General features: G+C 38.5%; 1 protein-coding gene across 1 annotated transcript in view; it reads right to left on the reverse strand.

Annotated features, from left to right (window-relative positions):
• HECW2 (HECT, C2 and WW domain containing E3 ubiquitin protein ligase 2) overlaps positions 1 to 18,648 on the reverse strand; it is a 154,453-nt gene that overhangs the window by 24,926 nt on the left and 110,879 nt on the right. The window contains exons 12-18 of the mRNA XM_027678149.1: positions 18,392 to 18,495; positions 15,107 to 15,231; positions 13,528 to 13,713; positions 8,612 to 8,746; positions 5,756 to 5,858; positions 4,639 to 4,735; positions 1,243 to 1,326 (exon numbers count right to left, since the gene is read on the reverse strand). Coding sequence (XP_027533950.1) covers positions 1,243 to 1,326; positions 4,639 to 4,735; positions 5,756 to 5,858; positions 8,612 to 8,746; positions 13,528 to 13,713; positions 15,107 to 15,231; positions 18,392 to 18,495 — 834 coding nt within the window. The remainder of the gene's footprint in view (positions 1 to 1,242; positions 1,327 to 4,638; positions 4,736 to 5,755; positions 5,859 to 8,611; positions 8,747 to 13,527; positions 13,714 to 15,106; positions 15,232 to 18,391; positions 18,496 to 18,648) is intronic.

An 18,648-nucleotide genomic window follows, 5' to 3' on the forward strand; every position in this document is an offset into this window, starting at 1 on the left:
TCTTTTCCCAAATTTGACAGAAGCAAATCCAAAAAGGCACAGAATATCTAATATCAGAATGGATCTGGTATCAAAGGGTATGTTGAATGTTATGCACAACACAGATAAGAATAAACTGCTGAGATAATATGAAAAAAATGTGTTCAAAAATTGAGCTATAGAAGGAATTGCAAGCCAACCTTTTACTATCCAACTCAACTAATGAAAAAAATGTTCAAATAAATGTTCAAATGTTTCTTAGTAAGTCTGTTCACCAAACAAATACCTAGAAATTTGTTTTGCATTAATTTTTTCTTTTTTTTAATGGGTGTGTTCTAGCAGTTCTTTTTACATTCATGCCCATGTGTAGTTTTCCTCCAAGTTACATCAAGAAATAAAAATCTTGAAAGTTTTTTGAGAAATAATAGTTGTGTTTTTAAAAAGCTCAAGTATGCTTTTAAAATGAGATTTTCTTATACCTGTAATTAAGTTGGAGATTCAGCTACCAGGAAGGATTGTCATTATGCAACCTGACCTCAAAATACAACTACTAATAACAATCGTATTTTACTAGATTCAATTTTAAAGGTACCTGTGAATTTCTTGATGGAATGGATAAGAATACAACATCAACATATAAGGGTTTAGTTCTAGCAAAAAATCTGCCTGATTTTTTTGAGTTAGTAGCTTAAATGAAAAATAGTAAAGAAGTAGCTTCCCATTTTATGACATCTGTAACAGTATTTCCTTTATTAAAGGGGACAATTCTTGACAGTACACTGAAGAGGCAAGCAAGACATTAAGTAATGTCACACACATCTCAAGTATAGAACTTTACAAATAGGGACTTCCCAAAACACAGAACTAAACAGATGCATTCTAAAAGTAGTAGAAAGCACATCCTTGAAAAGAGGTCTAAACTGTTCCAGCTATCTAAGCAGAGTTGGATGCAACAGGACAATAAAAGGTAGTCTGGGCAAACCCATATAAATCACAAGCACAGTACTCTTGCACTTGCCTTTTCTCAGACAGGATATCACGTTCCATTACTCCTATGAAAAAGTGTGACCTCCAAATACCATCAAGAAACTGAACATGATGTAAATAAAATCTGACCCTTGAGCTGTAGCTCTCCCAGCTGCAACTCCAAGGACTGAAGGGGAAATGACTGGGTCACTACATCAGCACTCACTACTCACTGAAAGGCTCCTCAGCAGCTGCCATGGCAAATTCCATACATGCATCATAAGCAGCAGTGCCTACCTGAGTAGCATGACAAGGTCTGCATCGCTGGATAAACGCACCAACCCAGGTGTTCCCTCTGTCCGGATGAACTGGATCTTCTCCCTGCGCAAGCAAAAAAAAGCTTCCAAAACACCTTTTGCAAATAAGGCATCAGTGTATACCACAGCAACAAGAAAAAGTACAGAGTACATCAGAAACCTCTGGATTATGCTTTTCCCTATTTTTTTCCCTGCCACACAATGTCCATGCGAGCAGTAAAATATTACAACCAAAAAGCTAAGTTGTTCTGAGGAACAATTCTCCTGTTGCTCCTATCTCTTCAATGCTCATGCTGTATCAGGTAGTACAGTCATCTGACCAGGAAAAAAAATAAAAATAAAAAAAAGAGAACTCAATCCTTCATGTTCACACTAGCCATGTCTCTGAATTCCAAGTAGGAGGCAGAGCCCTGCGGGAGGACATTTCTATTGTGAAAGTGAACTGTTTAAAGAGGCACTGACTCTTCTGAACCTTTGTACAAATGTAAGCCATACATTACAATGCGCACTTGTGATTTAATTTAAAAGTGTGGGTTTTGTACCACACTGCATTTAAGATATCTTCCAAAAAAAATCCTGTATTTCTCCCCTCTCAGCCAAGTACACATCTTTCCTCCTAGACTCAGTGTGCTCACTGTTGTAGAATCCATGCATCCTAAATTCTGAGCACAGCAACACAGATAATTTTAGGATCTATATTTACTGTAACTCCTTGGTTGATTCCTGTTCTGTTTCTCTGCAAAGATTTTTCCTGCATTCTGAAAAACAAGTACATCCCTTTTATTTTCTCTCATCAGTACAAGGCATATGATGGTACAGAAGAGATAAATTCTAATTTGGCTTCACTCTTCTGGAGGAAAAGAAAACAAAAAGAAACCCATGTGGTAAAAACCTGTTCCAAATCCAAAGGAGAAAACCCCCAAACAAGAAGAAAAGGGAAGAACTCCCCATAAGAACAGCAGCACTGGCTCAGCTCAGAGGTTTGTCTATCCCACCATCCTATTACTAATAGTGACAAGAAGGTCCAAAACACTCCATGCAATCAGCATTGTAATACAGCTGCTGGCAGCTGCACACAGTTCAAGTGCAATGTGAATTTCTGGAACACACCACTTCATGCACAGCACTTTCAACAAAAGAATCAAACTAAAGTTCTTGCCACCTCTTTCTAAAATCATGGTGCATAAAAATGTTCTTAAACACACATTCTCTGGTAACTTGCACTACATTTACAATATATTCAAGGGTGAAAAAGGGACACAGCCAGACTGAGCCCAGATTCCCTGGTCCCTGCTTGCCAGGGTGGCAGTTGTGTCTGCAGGAGGACCACGTAATTCACTGTTTCTGTGTGAAAAGAGGTACTGAAAGCCAAGCACCTGCTTAGCCAGCACCGTGGCTGCAGCCAGCCAAGACTCGAGTTCAGCCTGGAAGCCCCGTAGGTCCCCGAGCAAGTGCTGAGCCAAAGCCAACACGCACTGCCCACCTGCGAGCACGGCCCCAAAGTGCCCAGGGCAGGGATGTCTGGACACTTAATTACACAAAGAATTCATAGTGTGGGATTTCACTTAGGTCTTAATTCATCAAATGTTACAGCAACGTTCACGTAGTTGTTTAGTCTCACAATGTGTCAAACAGACATGGATTTCAATAACTTGCTAAATTAGGATCTTAAAAGACTAACTAAGATCTTTATAAAAGGGTAAGAAATGTTACTGAAGCATCAGCTGTAGAAAAATATAGGAGAGGTATAATAGAAGATACTGTACCTTAAGGAAATACACTAACTTCAAAGACTAAGACTAGAATGGAACCAGTCAGCTTAACGGAATGGCTTCTCTGACCAATCTCATTTAATGCAAAATAAAACTATGTTCATTAAAATCCTCAATCATTCTGCTGAAGTAAGTGAGTTAAGACATATATCTTCAGTCTCCTTACAAAATAAGGATATATAAACTCAAGTAAATGTGGAAATACACAAAAGACTATCTTTTATCTTTTGATCTTCCATTTTTAATCTGAAACCCATCTTTCCATGAGAAGGGCCCAGCTTGTGGGAAATTATGAATCTGTAATCAGCAAGGTTCTACTAGAAGCAGAATTTGATAATACCAACAAGTCTTGTAAACCATCAGAATTCTAATTTATTAAAAAAACATAACACAAATGAAGAAAATTACACAGACTGCTATCCAAGTAAGGGAAACCAAGCACCCTGGGGAAAGGAAAACAAAATAATAAAACTACTAATAATCCAAAATTGTTTGTATACTATTTCCCAACAGATGAGTTTGCTCACATTTCAAATCACACCTGGTAAGATAAACTTGCCTGTAGTGATATGGGTACAACACAGGAACTGTTTTGAAATGCTGACAGCTGTAGATTTTTGATTTCCTTTTCTCTGTATTTTCTAGAGAACATGTATTCTGCTAGTATGTCATTTCAGGTTTGTCAGCCAGGATTTCTTTAGAGGGTAAAACAAATCTTTAACAAAGAAGCCACATCACAAAACTTGTTACACAACACTTTAGGAAACTGCTTGTTGAATTTTGGGAACTTGCAGGACATGGAGAAAAAGGGATCAATAAGTAACACTGAAAATGGAAAAAAATGAAAATCAGTGCTGGTTGCCATGCCAGGCATCTGGAACACAGAGCACTGCACTGGCAGCTCTCTGCACAGGACAGATTGTCACCAGCAAACTAGCATTTTTTAAATTTAGGATCCAAGGAAGAATAGACACATTAATTTCAGCCCTGGTCACTAATATCCAAGTTGTCAGTGATTCCATTTCCAAGTCTGAGAACTCTGATGGAGTTATAACAACTATACAACAATCAATCAGCCTTCATCAGATCTTCTTGGACTATGCAAAAACCTGTAGATGCCCATTTTGTAAATTTTGGATAGACACCAAAAATTTTGCTTGATGTAAGATTACCACCAGCATCATTAGGTCAGGACAACCTTTCTATAAATGTGCTTTGAGAAGATAAGGACAAAACCAAATGCCATTCTGCCTCATGCTCCCAGCTGTACATATACCCAAATGAACTGGCACGTTTGCCATGCCATCCAGCTGTCTTGGCACATTTTGAAGACATCAGCAAATCTCTTATGCCAGTTGTTCTAAACATTTTCTTGTAGGTACCTTTATTTGATAATAACACATTACCTCTGCTCTCCTAAACCTTATTACACAGCATTACACAGAAATATAGTAAATAACTACTTCCCACAGCCTTATGATATGTTCAAGTACGTCAGAAGTCTACAATCTGTTATGTTCCACCGTTAATCTCAATTAAAGTAACTAATTGTAATTAGCATTTCGTATTGAAATGGGGATAGTTAACTTCACTAATTTTCTTACCTGAGTGAATGATTCCTGGTAAGATCTGGTTGACGCTCTTGTAGAATTTCAAAGATATTGGGCTGCCGCAAAAATGCAACAATCTTGTCATTGTAAGCTGAAAACATCAACAAAAACACCATGCTGAAGCAAGGAGATACCAAAACAAAGGATGTAATTCCTTCTGAGTTTTGAACAATAATGACAGCAGACTTCACCTTCACAGTTTTAAGTTCATCAGTATTTTGTTATACTTTTTAATATAAGGCTACTAATTCTACTGTCATTTAAGAAACACACTTCTTGATTATGAACCAAATCTCATTGGGACATATCCTTTCCACTGTTAACAGCTAGGACTCTGTTAGCAATTTCTATTATATTTTATAACTCATACTCTTAGCTAAGGTCAAACCAGAATATTTATTGCTAGAATAAAATTGAAGGGACCTTGATTTTCACTGCACTGAAATCTATGCTCAGACATTAACAGTCATTAGAAACACCCATATCAAATCCTCACTAACAGCTGAGCCTGCAGAGCATGCACACCATGGCTATGGCAAGGAGAAGGATTTAAATGGGCAGAGATTTTCAAGTAAACATGCCACAGTCCAAAGAGCCAGTTCCAGTCAATCGGATTAATTTATCTTGATTTAGCACAATGTGACAGCTGTTAGATTTAATAAGCTAAATTCTGTACGTGGTGGCACAGAAGTCAGTAACTTTGTGTGTATGTAACTGAGAACAGAAGTTAAGCTAATGACTAATTCCAAGCTGATTAACACTTTCTGGAATCCTGCCAAAATAGATGCTCAGAAGCTAAAAAAAAAACGAACAAAAAATCCCCAAACAAACAAACAAAAAAAAATCACTGAGAATGCATGGAGTCCAATTAGGACCCCAATTTGACTAACTGGCTTCAACTCATCCTGTCAGCACACAGAGTAAGCTGGGAAGGTAGAACACATCAATTACTTTGTTCTGCACACTTTCAGTCCTGAAGGTTGCAACTGAACAAAGGGGAAATGCTGACCGACAGAAGAATCATAACAAATGAAAAACCCAGCAGTGCACGCTGATGTGACACCCTCAGTCACAGAGAACTTCTCTGAGAAGAGGCTGTATGGTGACGTACCCACTGGAACCACATCCTGGTACTGAGCTCTGCTGACTGTATTAAACGTGCTAGACGGTCTGGGCAAAACTGGTGGTCCCGAATGACGGGAGTCCTCTCCGACCTGCAAATGTGCAAGTAACCACAGTGAGTGTCTCTGTGCCAGCATAAAAGTGAGAATTTATACGGCTTAAAACCAAGCATGTAAGTCAAGGCTTTGTTTGATCACTACCCCCAGTAACCACTGCAGCAGGAGCAGCTGTGCTGTATGACAGTTATCAGTAAAACATTATTTAGTATACTGGGCCCGTTAGAAGGAAGAATCAAAACTGATGCAAAGTTTATTGCTATTTTTAAATAGTCCAGTTCTGGAAAGAGACCAAAAAAATTAAAACTGGGATTCCTTCAGAGGCTTTTTTGTAATTCATGGACAACTTTATCCATACCAAATGCCCTGGAAATCAAATTCTGCTTCTTTATTAGCACCTCTATTACCTCAAATTCTACTCCTCCATTAGCATCTCTCTTACTTTGTGCATGAATGGAGTTTCCCTAAATTTGAAGCAAAAACAAGTTTGTGGCTGAAGCAGGAGGACAAAGAAGTGAGTTCACATTCAGGCAAGGCAAACAAGTCCAAAACTGATAAAAACACGGTTCCTAGCATCATTCACATTTTTTGCATTCACATTCTGGGATTGAAAAATGTTGTATATGAATATTTTTTAGGGTAGAGCCACAAAATAAAATTGTTCTTAGTGGCATTTGTGACGTCAGGGCAACTGCTGCAGTTTACTGCATGATGAGGCTTCAGTCATTTCTACAGTGTCAGTATTTGGTAGTTTATCTATCTAAAACATTTGGTCAAGCTCTTTTTCATCCTGCTGGACTTTTATGTTTACTTCTCAGTTTATCTGCCTAAATGTAATAGTTAGCATTTGAACTACACTTCCAAGTTTCAAAGATCTCTAAAACATCTAACTGCAAAAGATCAAATAATTATAAAGGTTGCTTTTAAATCCAGTCTCTTAAATCACGAAGAAGCAAATGTCCTGAGATATCTCCCAAAACCTTTGTGCTCTCTGATAATACTCTTTCAGAAAAATGAAAAATTATTTCCTGTTAGGCAATGTGCTGGAAAAGGAATGCCATTATTATTAGCTCTGGTTTCACACTGCAGTTGAGCTTTAGCTAAAAAGGCATTCCTTACACTGGTTCATGTTTGCTTTAGAGCATCTCCCTGTAGAAACTGGGTCAGTGGCTTCAAAACATCAAAGTTCACGACAAGACAAATCCAAAGAAAGAATTTTGATAATTTTTTTTCATTAAGTATTCATCTTTTGCAATAATGTCCAGTTCCTTTATGCGATAGTTTAAAAACAGGAAAAATATGCAAATATATACTCAAGTCGTAAGCAAAGAGGAAAAACTGCTGAATGGGAATACTGTATTGAATTGCTGTGTTTGACATTCCTATCTGGAATTATACCTCAATTCAAGTTACGCCTGTAACAATGTCAAGGAAACACTTCTATAACTGCACGCAGAAATGTGGTTCAGGGTATTTCATGTATCTAGATGGAGTGGGAAATTTTGACCGGTGACCAGCACTATGTATATGCAATATATATGATGATTTCCTGTAGGATAAACTACACTTATTTTGCAGCATTGACTGTGACTTCAGCAGCACAGCTGGCACAAAGATCTGTTTTAAGTGCAGAGCTACTGAATGCTGCTGAAAGGAAGATAATTTCAGTACATATTGAGTAAAGTGAAGAAAAAATATTTCTACTCTGTTACAAATCAATCACAACAGAAATACTTGCTTTACCCTACTGAAGATCTAAATGGCTATATGAAGACACTTCCAGCTTCCTTGCCTGCTACATGACATCACCAAATTGATGAAAAAAGCTATTTAATACCTTTCTAAAAATATACCTGACACTGGGGGGGGATGACTAAAGCCTGTTCACACAGTGTATGACAAGATCTGCAGCCCGTGGTATGGCACTCGCTGCAGCTCAGTGGAAGCCTTGTTAGAAAAGTGGCCAAGAAGATTCATGTCTGCTCTGAAACACACGTCTGGCAGAACCTCATTTGCCACAAGACTGAGCTATAAAAAGGATAAATTAGAGCACTTCTCTTGCTATTCTGAATTTTATTATCTTTAACTCCTGGCATGGAATAGCCCTCCCCTGAAAAGACAACTTACAGCCAATAGTATGGAGGTTAAATAAAGTACAACCAAAGTCCAAGTCATTGTACATATTCAAGGCCACAAGTAAAAAGAAGTGAAAACAAAACTATGGAGACTGCTGTTGAAAATGTTCCACAGTGACATATCAACAAAATAGTGGTTTCCATTTATTTCTGATCAGAAAGTAGAGATGAAATACATATGCAAATGCATATAACAGTCTGATAAGCCTGTATGTGGTAAGATGGTTTTATACTTATTTGGAAAGTTGCACAACTAGATGTATAGTCACACATGCATCTTTCCCCCCCTCTTATTTGCAGAGTTATATATCAATATAATTGGCAGACACCATGCTAGACAGCAATACACATTTTGTAAGTGAAAGACAGGCTATAGGTACTGGTAATCTGTAATCAGATGCTCTCCTGTGGTTAAATGGGGTTACTGCGAATTAAGAGTAGGAGAAGCTCATGTTTGATATTTTTCCTCTGAATACATAAATTTTAAAAGCAACAGTGGCTAGCAGATAAAAAAATAGATCTTTATGGATGACTACTGTGCACTTACAGAAGAACCATGCTCCTTACAAGATGGAATTGCGAATGGAACATTGTGAAAGAGGATGATCTTAAACACCCGGTGGTTCCCAAAGAGAAGGCATGAATGCAACTTACCTCACCAGCACTGTGGCTGCGTTGTCTAGTTAAGTGCTGCCGATGGACTAACGCACTAGTGGGCCTGCTACTCTGCAAGGGGAGCCGGGGGTCGATGAACGTCGTGGTGCGGGAATTGTGGTCAACAAAGAAAGCCTGGAGAAGGTGAAAGGAGAAAGAATTTATAGCCAGTACTTTTTTTTTTTTTTAATTATGTCTGAAGTTAATGCCTGTGTGGGATCTACATGAGGCTTTGGAACATCTTCCTCATGTTACTGGGGTTTGCATTTCCCTTCAGCAGAAGGAGGATAACAGTTTTCCACCTCACTTGAAGGGATGAATTGTTTAATGCCTTACTTCATTCATGTCTATAAAGTCCTTTGAAATTCTCATCTGACAAGCACCAGAAGTAGGAAGCTTTATTGTGAGTCTCAAGAACAGAAGACTTGAATGTTTAATAAAAGTAATCCTGGCGTATTCTCCCTTTCATTTTGTTATAAGCATCTAAAAATATGTTATTAAGTGGCAAACCCATTCCCTTTTGTGATGTATTTACCATATAATTACCAACACAATTGGGTGTATATATGTCAAGTGTATGCTTACATCCTGTAATGAACCATGATTACAGGCCAACAAGCATTTTTGCCATCTTCCTGATATAATTATTCTAAGTTCATTAACCTTTTTAAATAAAAAAAAAGAAAACAACAAAAAACAACCACCGCCCAAAAAAACCTAAAACACCACCCCAAACAAAAAAAAAAAGACCCCTCAAAAAAGAAAGTTCAATCAAGGACACAAGGATGATGGCAACAAAAATATTTACATCAGGCAATTGATGAGAACTACCACATATTGGCCAGTCAACCACTTGCTGAAAACAAGCATGTTTTTACAGAAACATGTATCCTGTAAAATGAAAACCTCTTACAATTCTGTCCGATTTGAACCAAAAAAGGTTTTTAAGCCCTGAAATTTAAACTTTTTGCAGTGTTAGCGTTGCACTTGGAAACCAGCACTGTTCTATTTCAACACACTTCATGTTTTCAGTCACAATGTGGGAAACGTGGAAGTGGCAAAAAAAGATCTTGGTTTTGAGCAGGACAATTACAGGAAAGTGACATCTGGTTTGAGGAATCAAAGAATCTGGCCCAGCAGAGAGGTGGTCAGGGACTGCAGGAGCCATTTCTGTGCTTGGCTACCAGTGAGGTACCTCAACCACAGTTTCACAAGCAATTTAGTCCTGCGCTGTCAGCAAAAACAAAGATTCTCATCTTTCCCCCTCCTGACCACTTGTCTCATCCCTTGTGTGCCCTTCCTGCCTTGTGCTGGCACAAGTGTTTGTGTGGCCATGCAGTGAACCCAGCTGGGGAGCTGGTCCAGGCTAAAGTTACTCTTTTTGTCCCTCTGCCTGCTGGCTCCGCTAACCTCGGTCAGCTCACCAGGGGTGAGAGCAGAGCAGAACCAGCTCTTCTGGCAGCAACACCAGCTTCTAGTATTCATGAAATCATTGCTTCAGACTCCTTGGTGTAGCCAGACCAGAGAAAATGCAATTCTTCTGACTTCTACAAAGGTAGATAGACAAACCAGTATGTCATGCTACACAGCAACTAAATGCCATTATGGATTGCGATGAGAGAAAATGTTCATACTTCCATTTCCCAAGGAAGGAGAAGCATATGTAGGGACAGCACAGTTTCAAAACCCTAAAAATGCTCCAGAAGAGAGCAGCAAGCCTCCTACAGCCCTCATAGCAATCACCTGTACCTGTAATATAATAATGGCCCATCTTCGTGAACGAAGATTTGGGGAAAGGTCTTTTACCTTTCCAGCCTGCGCAATGGATTTTTTAGGTGAGACACAGCCTGCGCTGAACTGAGCCCACCCTTTAATCCTAAGGTTCATCTGCCGGGGCCAAGCAAGCTTGGACAATGGCAGTGAGGTCCTCAGGACGTAGGTTTGTTTAGAGTGTCCTTCTCATAGATGGATGGCCACACAGGGCTAACGACCTCCATCAGGCCAGGAGACCGGGATTTGAACCCGTGGTCGCAGCAGTGAAAGTCCTGCACGCTAACCACTAGGCCACCAGGGGTCTCGACCTGTAATACGTGCCTAAAAGGAAGGAATCACATAACTTAAGCAGTAAGGAAGAACTCCATTCTGACCATCTGACATAGTCAGAGACACGTAAGTGAAACCAACAGTTTCACAGTTCAAATACTATAAAATATATTCAATAAATACAATTTTAATTGCAACATTTGAGCTTGATGCAGGACTTTTTTACCTTGACAAACAATCAAGGCACCTGCAGTGCCAGTGCACAGATTAGAGAATATGAAACCAGTCTGAAAGCAGAATGAAAATCATAATGAAATTTATGTTTGGAGCCTGGAAAATGACTGGGACAGCTAGAACATACCCAGTTTTTCTGAAATTTTTCTCCTGATTGATAGGTTTATTTACCTTCCTAGCAAGTTATTGGTATAGGGTTTGGGGTTTCTTTTTAATATCCTTCTAGCAACTATTTTACCTAGTCTGTCTGTGTACTTTTATAAGTGAAGCACTTTTATCAAAACAAAGGTTGATTTCATTAAGTCAACATCACACTGAAAAATCACTTATAAAAACAATACTGATTCGATATAGGAGGAGGTACCACCTAGAGTTGCACTACACAGTTATTTGAGTTAATGCAGCACTCTAGTACTGCACGCAGTGTTCCTTTGCATTATATTTAAATAAACAACTCAGTTGAACGTGAAGTTAAAGACTATCACATCTTATTAAATATGAATGGTTGCAGGCCAGCTAGTTGTAGCCTACTTTAAAATAAAGCATAAATTACCACTTTGAAGCTTCAGTGAAGATAACCATTGCAGCTTCAAGGCTTCAGGCTATTCTGGACATTGGCACACAGCTCAAAATACAGTGTGGCTCAGTCTCCTTTCAAAAAAATTCCTCTCATAACTCCTGCCTAGCTATAATCCATAAATCTACAATGCTTGAAGTGACTGACATAAGATAGGTAGTGCCAAAACTATATTTAGCCCATTAAACATGGATAGTTGCCCTAGTTATCCTTCCATTAAAGTCTATGAAGCTTGCTAAAAAAGCTTTTCTTCCTGTTGAAGACATCAGTAATCAATTACTACGGATTCTTTAACTGTAGAAAGAAGAAACAGAAACGCCCTCCAATAACTTCTTATATATTTGCACATCTTGCAGAGGTCTAATCAAAAAGTATATATACCCTTGCATCTGTCTTTAAAATACAGATATGTGCTTACACATATTCCAGAAATGCACTGGGATGTGTATTTCTGCAATGCCTGTGTGTGTGCACATGGATGCAGCAAGGCAGAATTTTGAAGTTATCAGACTGAGTGCAGCTCAGGGACCTATTTAGCCTGTACGATGCCTCCTCCTGCCACCTTTTCCAGTGGCCTTTTGGCTCCCTGTGGTCAGTGACTGATGAAGGTTCATCTGTAATGCCCATCAGACACTACATGCTAGTCACACCAGACCTAATTTTAGGGAGAACTGCATGCCAAATGGATGCTATCTCCTGCAGAGCAGTCAAAGAGGAGCAGGCAACTGGGCTTTGCTGTGCAGCTCCAAAGGGAGTTCAGAGGTGGGGAGTCCCCAGCTGACGTTGGAGGGCAGCCTGCAAAGAGGACAAGCAACCTGGACCACATTGACATCAGGAGTGAAAACTCTACTACTCTGCACTGCACAATAGCCAGAGCACCAAGCCTCTTACTATGATATACTTGAAAAAAAAAAGGAAAACTTCATCCCGGCAGGAACAAGTAGTCAGGGAAAGGAAATATAACTATATATTGTGGTATGGCTAATTGCTACTTGTTTCTCTTTAGGTTAATGCTTTAGTAAAGGCAGGTCCAGTTTCAGTTTGGTCTCACCAAGCACTGGTCTCACCATGTATTGACCATCATCTCTCTCGAGTGCTGAGTAGGCTTTTCTACTGGCCACAAGTGGTACTCGTGACAAAGGCAATTCTACATAATGAAAATGAGCAATGATGAGCCTAATTCAAAGTGAAGAAATCCCAGTAGGAATTTATTCAGTGCTTCCTCTTTTTGATTAATGTTGTGGTAGCACTGCTGTTACCAAATACCACACCAGAAATCCAAAGGTCTAATTCTCTCCATGGAGCACTATTAAAGAAAAGTGAAAATTGCTATATTCTTCAGGAGAAAACTGGCCTCTGAGGAAGTGAACAGCACAAGAATTACTTAAATCAGAAAACAGTGAGGCAAAGAACAACTTTGCTGTAATTGCTCATTTGCAATTGTGTGTCCAACAAAAAAACAAAATGCTATCCGAAGTTAAAAAAAAAACCAAAAACCAAAACGAAAACAAGCCTTAAGCACTTCTTCTACCCTTCAGTTAAGAATTTGTCTGTAATCTTTCCAAGCATCAAGATCATTAATTATATGGACCTTCACAGCTAAGAGTACTAAGAGTGATAAACGTAAAAACCAAGAAGCTTTATATGCCAATAGTCCTAATTAGGACTTCTCACATGAACTGATAACCCTTATCACTTGCTCACATGCTAATCACAGTCTATTTTTAACTCTCCTATTCTACATACTGAGGATGCACTAGCATAAAGTTACATTAAAATTATATTCTACTACATTCTACTACTGTTCTTTGATTTCAAAATATTTTTTTAGAAATTGAGAATTGATACCTGTTTAAAAAAAAAGCAGGGAGACTGGCAACTATTTAAGATCCCTAATCCCTACTAACAAAACCTACTACATACCATCTCTCCAGTTAACCAATACACAACCAACAGAGTGATCACCCCCAGAGCTATCCCAGACCATCCATTTTATCTCAAGGGCACCCATTTTATCTCAGAAGCTGATGGACACAAGACCCACTTGACATCACACAGTTACCTTGCCCTGATGGTCATGTTTCATTTCCCAACCTCTGGGCAGCTCCAGCTGTTTGTTAGCAAACATGTTGAGGAATCCCACCAAGTCACGATTATGCTGGTAGCGCTCGAAATGGTGGGTGTCCCGCCGGACTTTGGTGATCATGTGCTTCAAACACGTGTTATTTGTAAACATGCGGTAGGCACTCTGCAAAACAAACAACAATAGGAAATACTTGTAAAAGGTAAAACTTCCCTTACCACAAAAGACAACCCTTCACAGTAAATTAACCATCTAATCATCTATGAAACCTTAACGAATTATCTCCAGCTAAGCCACAACGTATGAAAAACAGTAGTTCTCTTTCTGAGGTTTTGGGATAAGTGTTTAAAGTTTGTTATTTCACTTGAGATACCCAAAATCACAAAACTGACTCAGTTCAGTGAAGTGTGAAATACATTGGAGATTGCATTTACCACACTTGTCCCTGGAGCTGTGAAGAATCCTGTAACATTAAAACTGCTTTAAAAGCAATTATTTACTCAGAAATGTTTTCCAGTTTCTGGAATAATGAGTCAAATATAGCCATAGAATACAGCAATAAAGCTGGTAAGGTTTTCAGCAGAACAGAGATACATAAGCTCGTGAAACTTATCACAAATCTACATAAATATTGTCTCCACCTATTGATTTTTCACAATAATACTCCTATCATTGCATGTCCATGTATAATTTATGGAATAAAATTAAAATAGGAGAGTATAAGGAGAGCACTAAGGAATAGGGAAAACTTTAAATAAAAGGGGTAAAATAAACAATTAAGGCCCTTCTCTCCCAAAACCCCAGCCAATGAGAAATCAAGCCTTTCTGCCGAGATTAGCAGTGGACAGAAGGCAAGACACAGGCCCTCCTAAATCACACTGTACCCCTACACCTCTGTTCCTTGGCCAGAGGTCTCCTCTACTTCTGTCCTACTTCATATATTCAAGACAAAGCTATGCAAGCCAAGCAGAATCATTCATACACGGACAGGCATACATATAGATCAAAACCAAACTAACCCTGACCAGTAATTTAAAGAACACTGAATTATTGACAAGTGTCCTTGCAAATAAGAAGTTATTAATTCCATTACTTCGGTTTACACTCTAAATGCTGTTACACAAAGAAACAGGCAAAAAAGGAAAAGGAAAATATACATTAAGATGTTTTTTAGTTCAGTGTGGCTTCTAATACATTTTGATATAAACCAAGCAATCTGGGGGAAACACATCATCCCATAAGCAGCAAGTTCATTCTCAGAATTGTGTCTCACCCTCTGCAAAGCACAGTAAGAAGCTATTGCTTCAATAAACAAATAATTTCGTATCATGAGAAAGATGAAGTATTGAGTAAAAAATAAAAACTGCTATAATGCAGAGCTAGGATGGCTCTGGTAGCCCAACAATTGCAAGGAACAATGATAAGTGAATTTATTTGGCCTCCCCATGTACTACCAATATATTATCATCAAACACTGAGCAATACCTTTATACACAAATTAACTGTATTTATAAGCATGTATTTATGGAAGCTTTTTAGCTTTAGCCACCATACTCACAGGGTTAGAATGCAGCACTGTAAAGAACTCCGGGCTGATGAGGAATTTCACAGGGGGAGACTGGAGCAATAAAGTAAGTCTGGATCTGGAGGTAGAGTGAGGCAGCACATTCTCTCTTCGAAAATCTAACAGCAAAGTAAATGACAAAGACATCCAGTAATTATTACCAAAGCATCAATGCAAACAACTATATTGAATCACACAGGCAAGAAAAGCACTAAGTACACAACTATTTCAGATTTACTGAGTATTCTCCCCCTAAGTGTACCTGAATTTCTTCTAACATAGCACTGAAGTTTCTGAAAATATTATAGATTTAGTTTAGCAACTTTTACTTGCTGCTTTTGGTGAACAATCATTTTTAAAAAATATCACATCCAATTATTTGGGTTATCAAGTAGGTACCTGTGTATAAGATGCAAGAAGGTCCCTGAGCCACGCCTGCATTGCTATACTGTAGCTGTATGCAGGTAAATTACCTTTTAAATGCTAACTAATGGATATAAAAGTCATTGCACACTTAAAAATATTTCATTCCTTCTTTAAAAAAAAAAGAAAAGAAAACAAACAATAAATCACTGCCATTAACACAGCCCCAATCCTGATACAGTATTTAAGCAGCTTATGTAAGTAAGAAGCAGGTTGCCAAGGAAGTACCTTTCAAGTTTCAACTTCCAGTAAACATTTGTGTCTTCTCCTAGCAACTGCAGAAGTGCACTGATTTTTCTACAGTACCAGGAATTGAAAATATATTATGAGTGGTGTTTGCTACAACATCAAAACTGTTCCCCCCAATTACCTTTGAAAATCAACAGGATATTTGGATGCGTATTTTGACATGCATTTTTAGGTTCAGACTGGGTCTGCAGTGATTTTACACTAAAATGTGTGCTGCCATCTACATTGCAGAGTTTCTTTCTTTTACACATTACAGTATTCACACACTTTTCCATCAAATGAACATTAATCATGTAGAACTCAGCTATTATAAATAGAAAATATCATAACCCACAAGCAGAGCAAGCAGTGAATGAGACTGTAAACTGAGGGAAAAGTAAGAAGAAATTACAAAAGAAGAGGAAAATAACAAAGACAGTGTAAAATTCTAAATATGGATAGGTAAACATGAAAAAAAGGGAATAGGGAAAATAAAGATGTTAATTCTAAGCATTAGATGAAGCCAGAAAGTGGAAGGGTAATAGGTAAAACAAATGAAAAAGAAGATTTTTAGAGACACTTCTTCAACAATAGACCTCAAGCTGTCCCACATGAGGCATGTCAATGGCGAAGGCAGAACAGCACAAAGGCTCCTGAAGTTCTGCCTGAATACTTGGGCTGGGAGTGTCTTCCAAACCTCACTGTGGTTACACGTCAACTCTATACTGGTACAAAATTTGGCTGTACACCAGTCAACTCCCACAACCTGGAAGATGCTGTGACACGCTGCAGATAGGTCCTCTGTTGTAGTCTGGGTAATCTAGAAACCAGAATGGGTCGCCAGGTGACCCATTACTGCAGTTTAGGGGCTTGTGAATTTGGTTTATGAAAAGCTTATTCAGCTGAACTGGCTGTTTTGGTCTGAATTTACTGTTAACTGAATTGCTGTAAACTGTTGAGTTTACAGCACAACAAACCATCTGGCTGCACATGCACGTGCACAAAGATAGAAAAGGAAAAAGCTATAACAGAAGTAAAGAATACAAGTAATAAAAGGGAGCACTTGGGTAAATCTCAAGTTCAACAATGACTTGAAACTCAAGAAAGGGTGACACTGCTTGCATATCAGACTAATTTAGGAGAGAGTATAAGAGAATATCAAGAGCAACTAGAGACAAAGCCAAAGCACATGACACCACACAACTACACAAGAGACTGGATGGGTAACAAATTTCATAAATGTATTAGTAGGAAGATGACTATGGAGAGAACTGCAGAGTGAAAGGAAAAACTAGTAATGATGCTTAGAACTCACTAAAAATGATCTTTCTTTCTATCTTTAATCAAAAGGTCTGGCCAGACAATCAGAAGAACACAAAAAGGGAAGTGAAAGAGAGCTTTCTCTTTAGGCTAGAATAGATAAAAAGCAGGTTAAAGACGGTGGTGCAAACTGAGGTTTTCAATCCCTTTGAACCTGGTGCACTCTAACAGTCAGGACTCTAGGTGAAGCAATCGCTGAGACATTGGTGGTTCTTCTGGAGGTCGGAAGGAGTTCTCAGAAGGAAAGGGATAAATGTTGTAAGGGTACACTAAGTGATGTTTCAACAAAATCTGGTTCTATTTATTACTTCTACTAATGACTGGATAGGGTGGACATAACTTGCTCCAATCAGGAGATGCTGCAGTACTTGGACAGCAGGATGGACAAAATTCAAAACTAGGACGTTAGGAAAGCACAAAGACTTGTGTGCAGGTAGGGGAAATCAACTGCACAAACACCAGATGAAAAACAAGCATCTGTGCCAAAGTTCTGTACACAAGAATCTGGACCCAATTTTAGCAGAACAAGGACTGAACACTAGAGGTTAGTGTCAAACTATCAAAAAGAAACGATTATGCAGGAATGTACAAGAAGTATTTTATGTAAGATGTGACATTTCCATAGCCTCTTCAGTAAGTAGAGTCATAGCTTTATTTGATTTTCTGAAATACTCCTCAGAAGGTAAAGACCAACTCAAGACAATTCTGAGTAGGTAAACAAAATAATTTGAGACCTGAAAACACAAGTCAGGAAAGACTAGGAAATAATGGATTTAAGGATATATTATAAGAGAAACAATATGAGTAGACTGTCTAAAAAAGTTAAAAAATGTCCATCAACTGGAGAACACATTACAAGAACACGAGACAGCATTTGCCAGGTATAGTGTATGTACAGCTCATTCTATCTACAGCACGGAGATGAAGTCAATGACTGCTTGAAGTCCTTTCTAGTCCTATATTCTACTAATTGAAACTGTATTGTAATATTCAGAATATTTTTAAGCCAGAGCAAATAATTTTATACTTTTTCACTGCAGAAGTGGTGGGTTTTTAACCAATCTGGTACTGACAGTAAGATGCTCTGAATCTCACATTCATCTCCTCAGCATATTGAACAGGCTGAGCCATAACCTTCAAAACCAGACAACAATAAAAACAAATGGCTTCATTTTCACCCAGACTTTCAGAGGCAGAAGTTAGGTTCTGCCTTATGTCACTTTCACTAAAAAGTGAAAGATGCTTTATGTCATCTATGAGTGTTCCCTTCTTTAGAAAAGGGAAAAAAATATTTAGGGCTTTTTTAACCTGCATTAGAATGGTGAAAGTCAGCTTCCTCTGTAGCTCCATCCACAGCATTTGTATGCTCTTCAGGCCTTTCATTAGTCATTGTTCTTCGGATGCTCTGGTACCTAGGGTTGGAAAACTGGACTTTATATATAGTATATGGTAACTATGACCCAATTTTGGCTCCAAGGGAGCCTGCCCATCTTTTCTGCCACATAGGTCAATGTATAGACCTCTAACTTCTCCATTTCTAATGTCTCCTTTTGAATTTCTGCAAA

The sequence above is a fragment of the Neopelma chrysocephalum genome, unplaced genomic scaffold (genome assembly GCF_003984885.1).
Source record: "Neopelma chrysocephalum unplaced genomic scaffold, ASM398488v2 Primary Assembly neopelma1_44, whole genome shotgun sequence".
Lineage (NCBI taxonomy): Eukaryota > Metazoa > Chordata > Aves > Passeriformes > Pipridae > Neopelma > Neopelma chrysocephalum.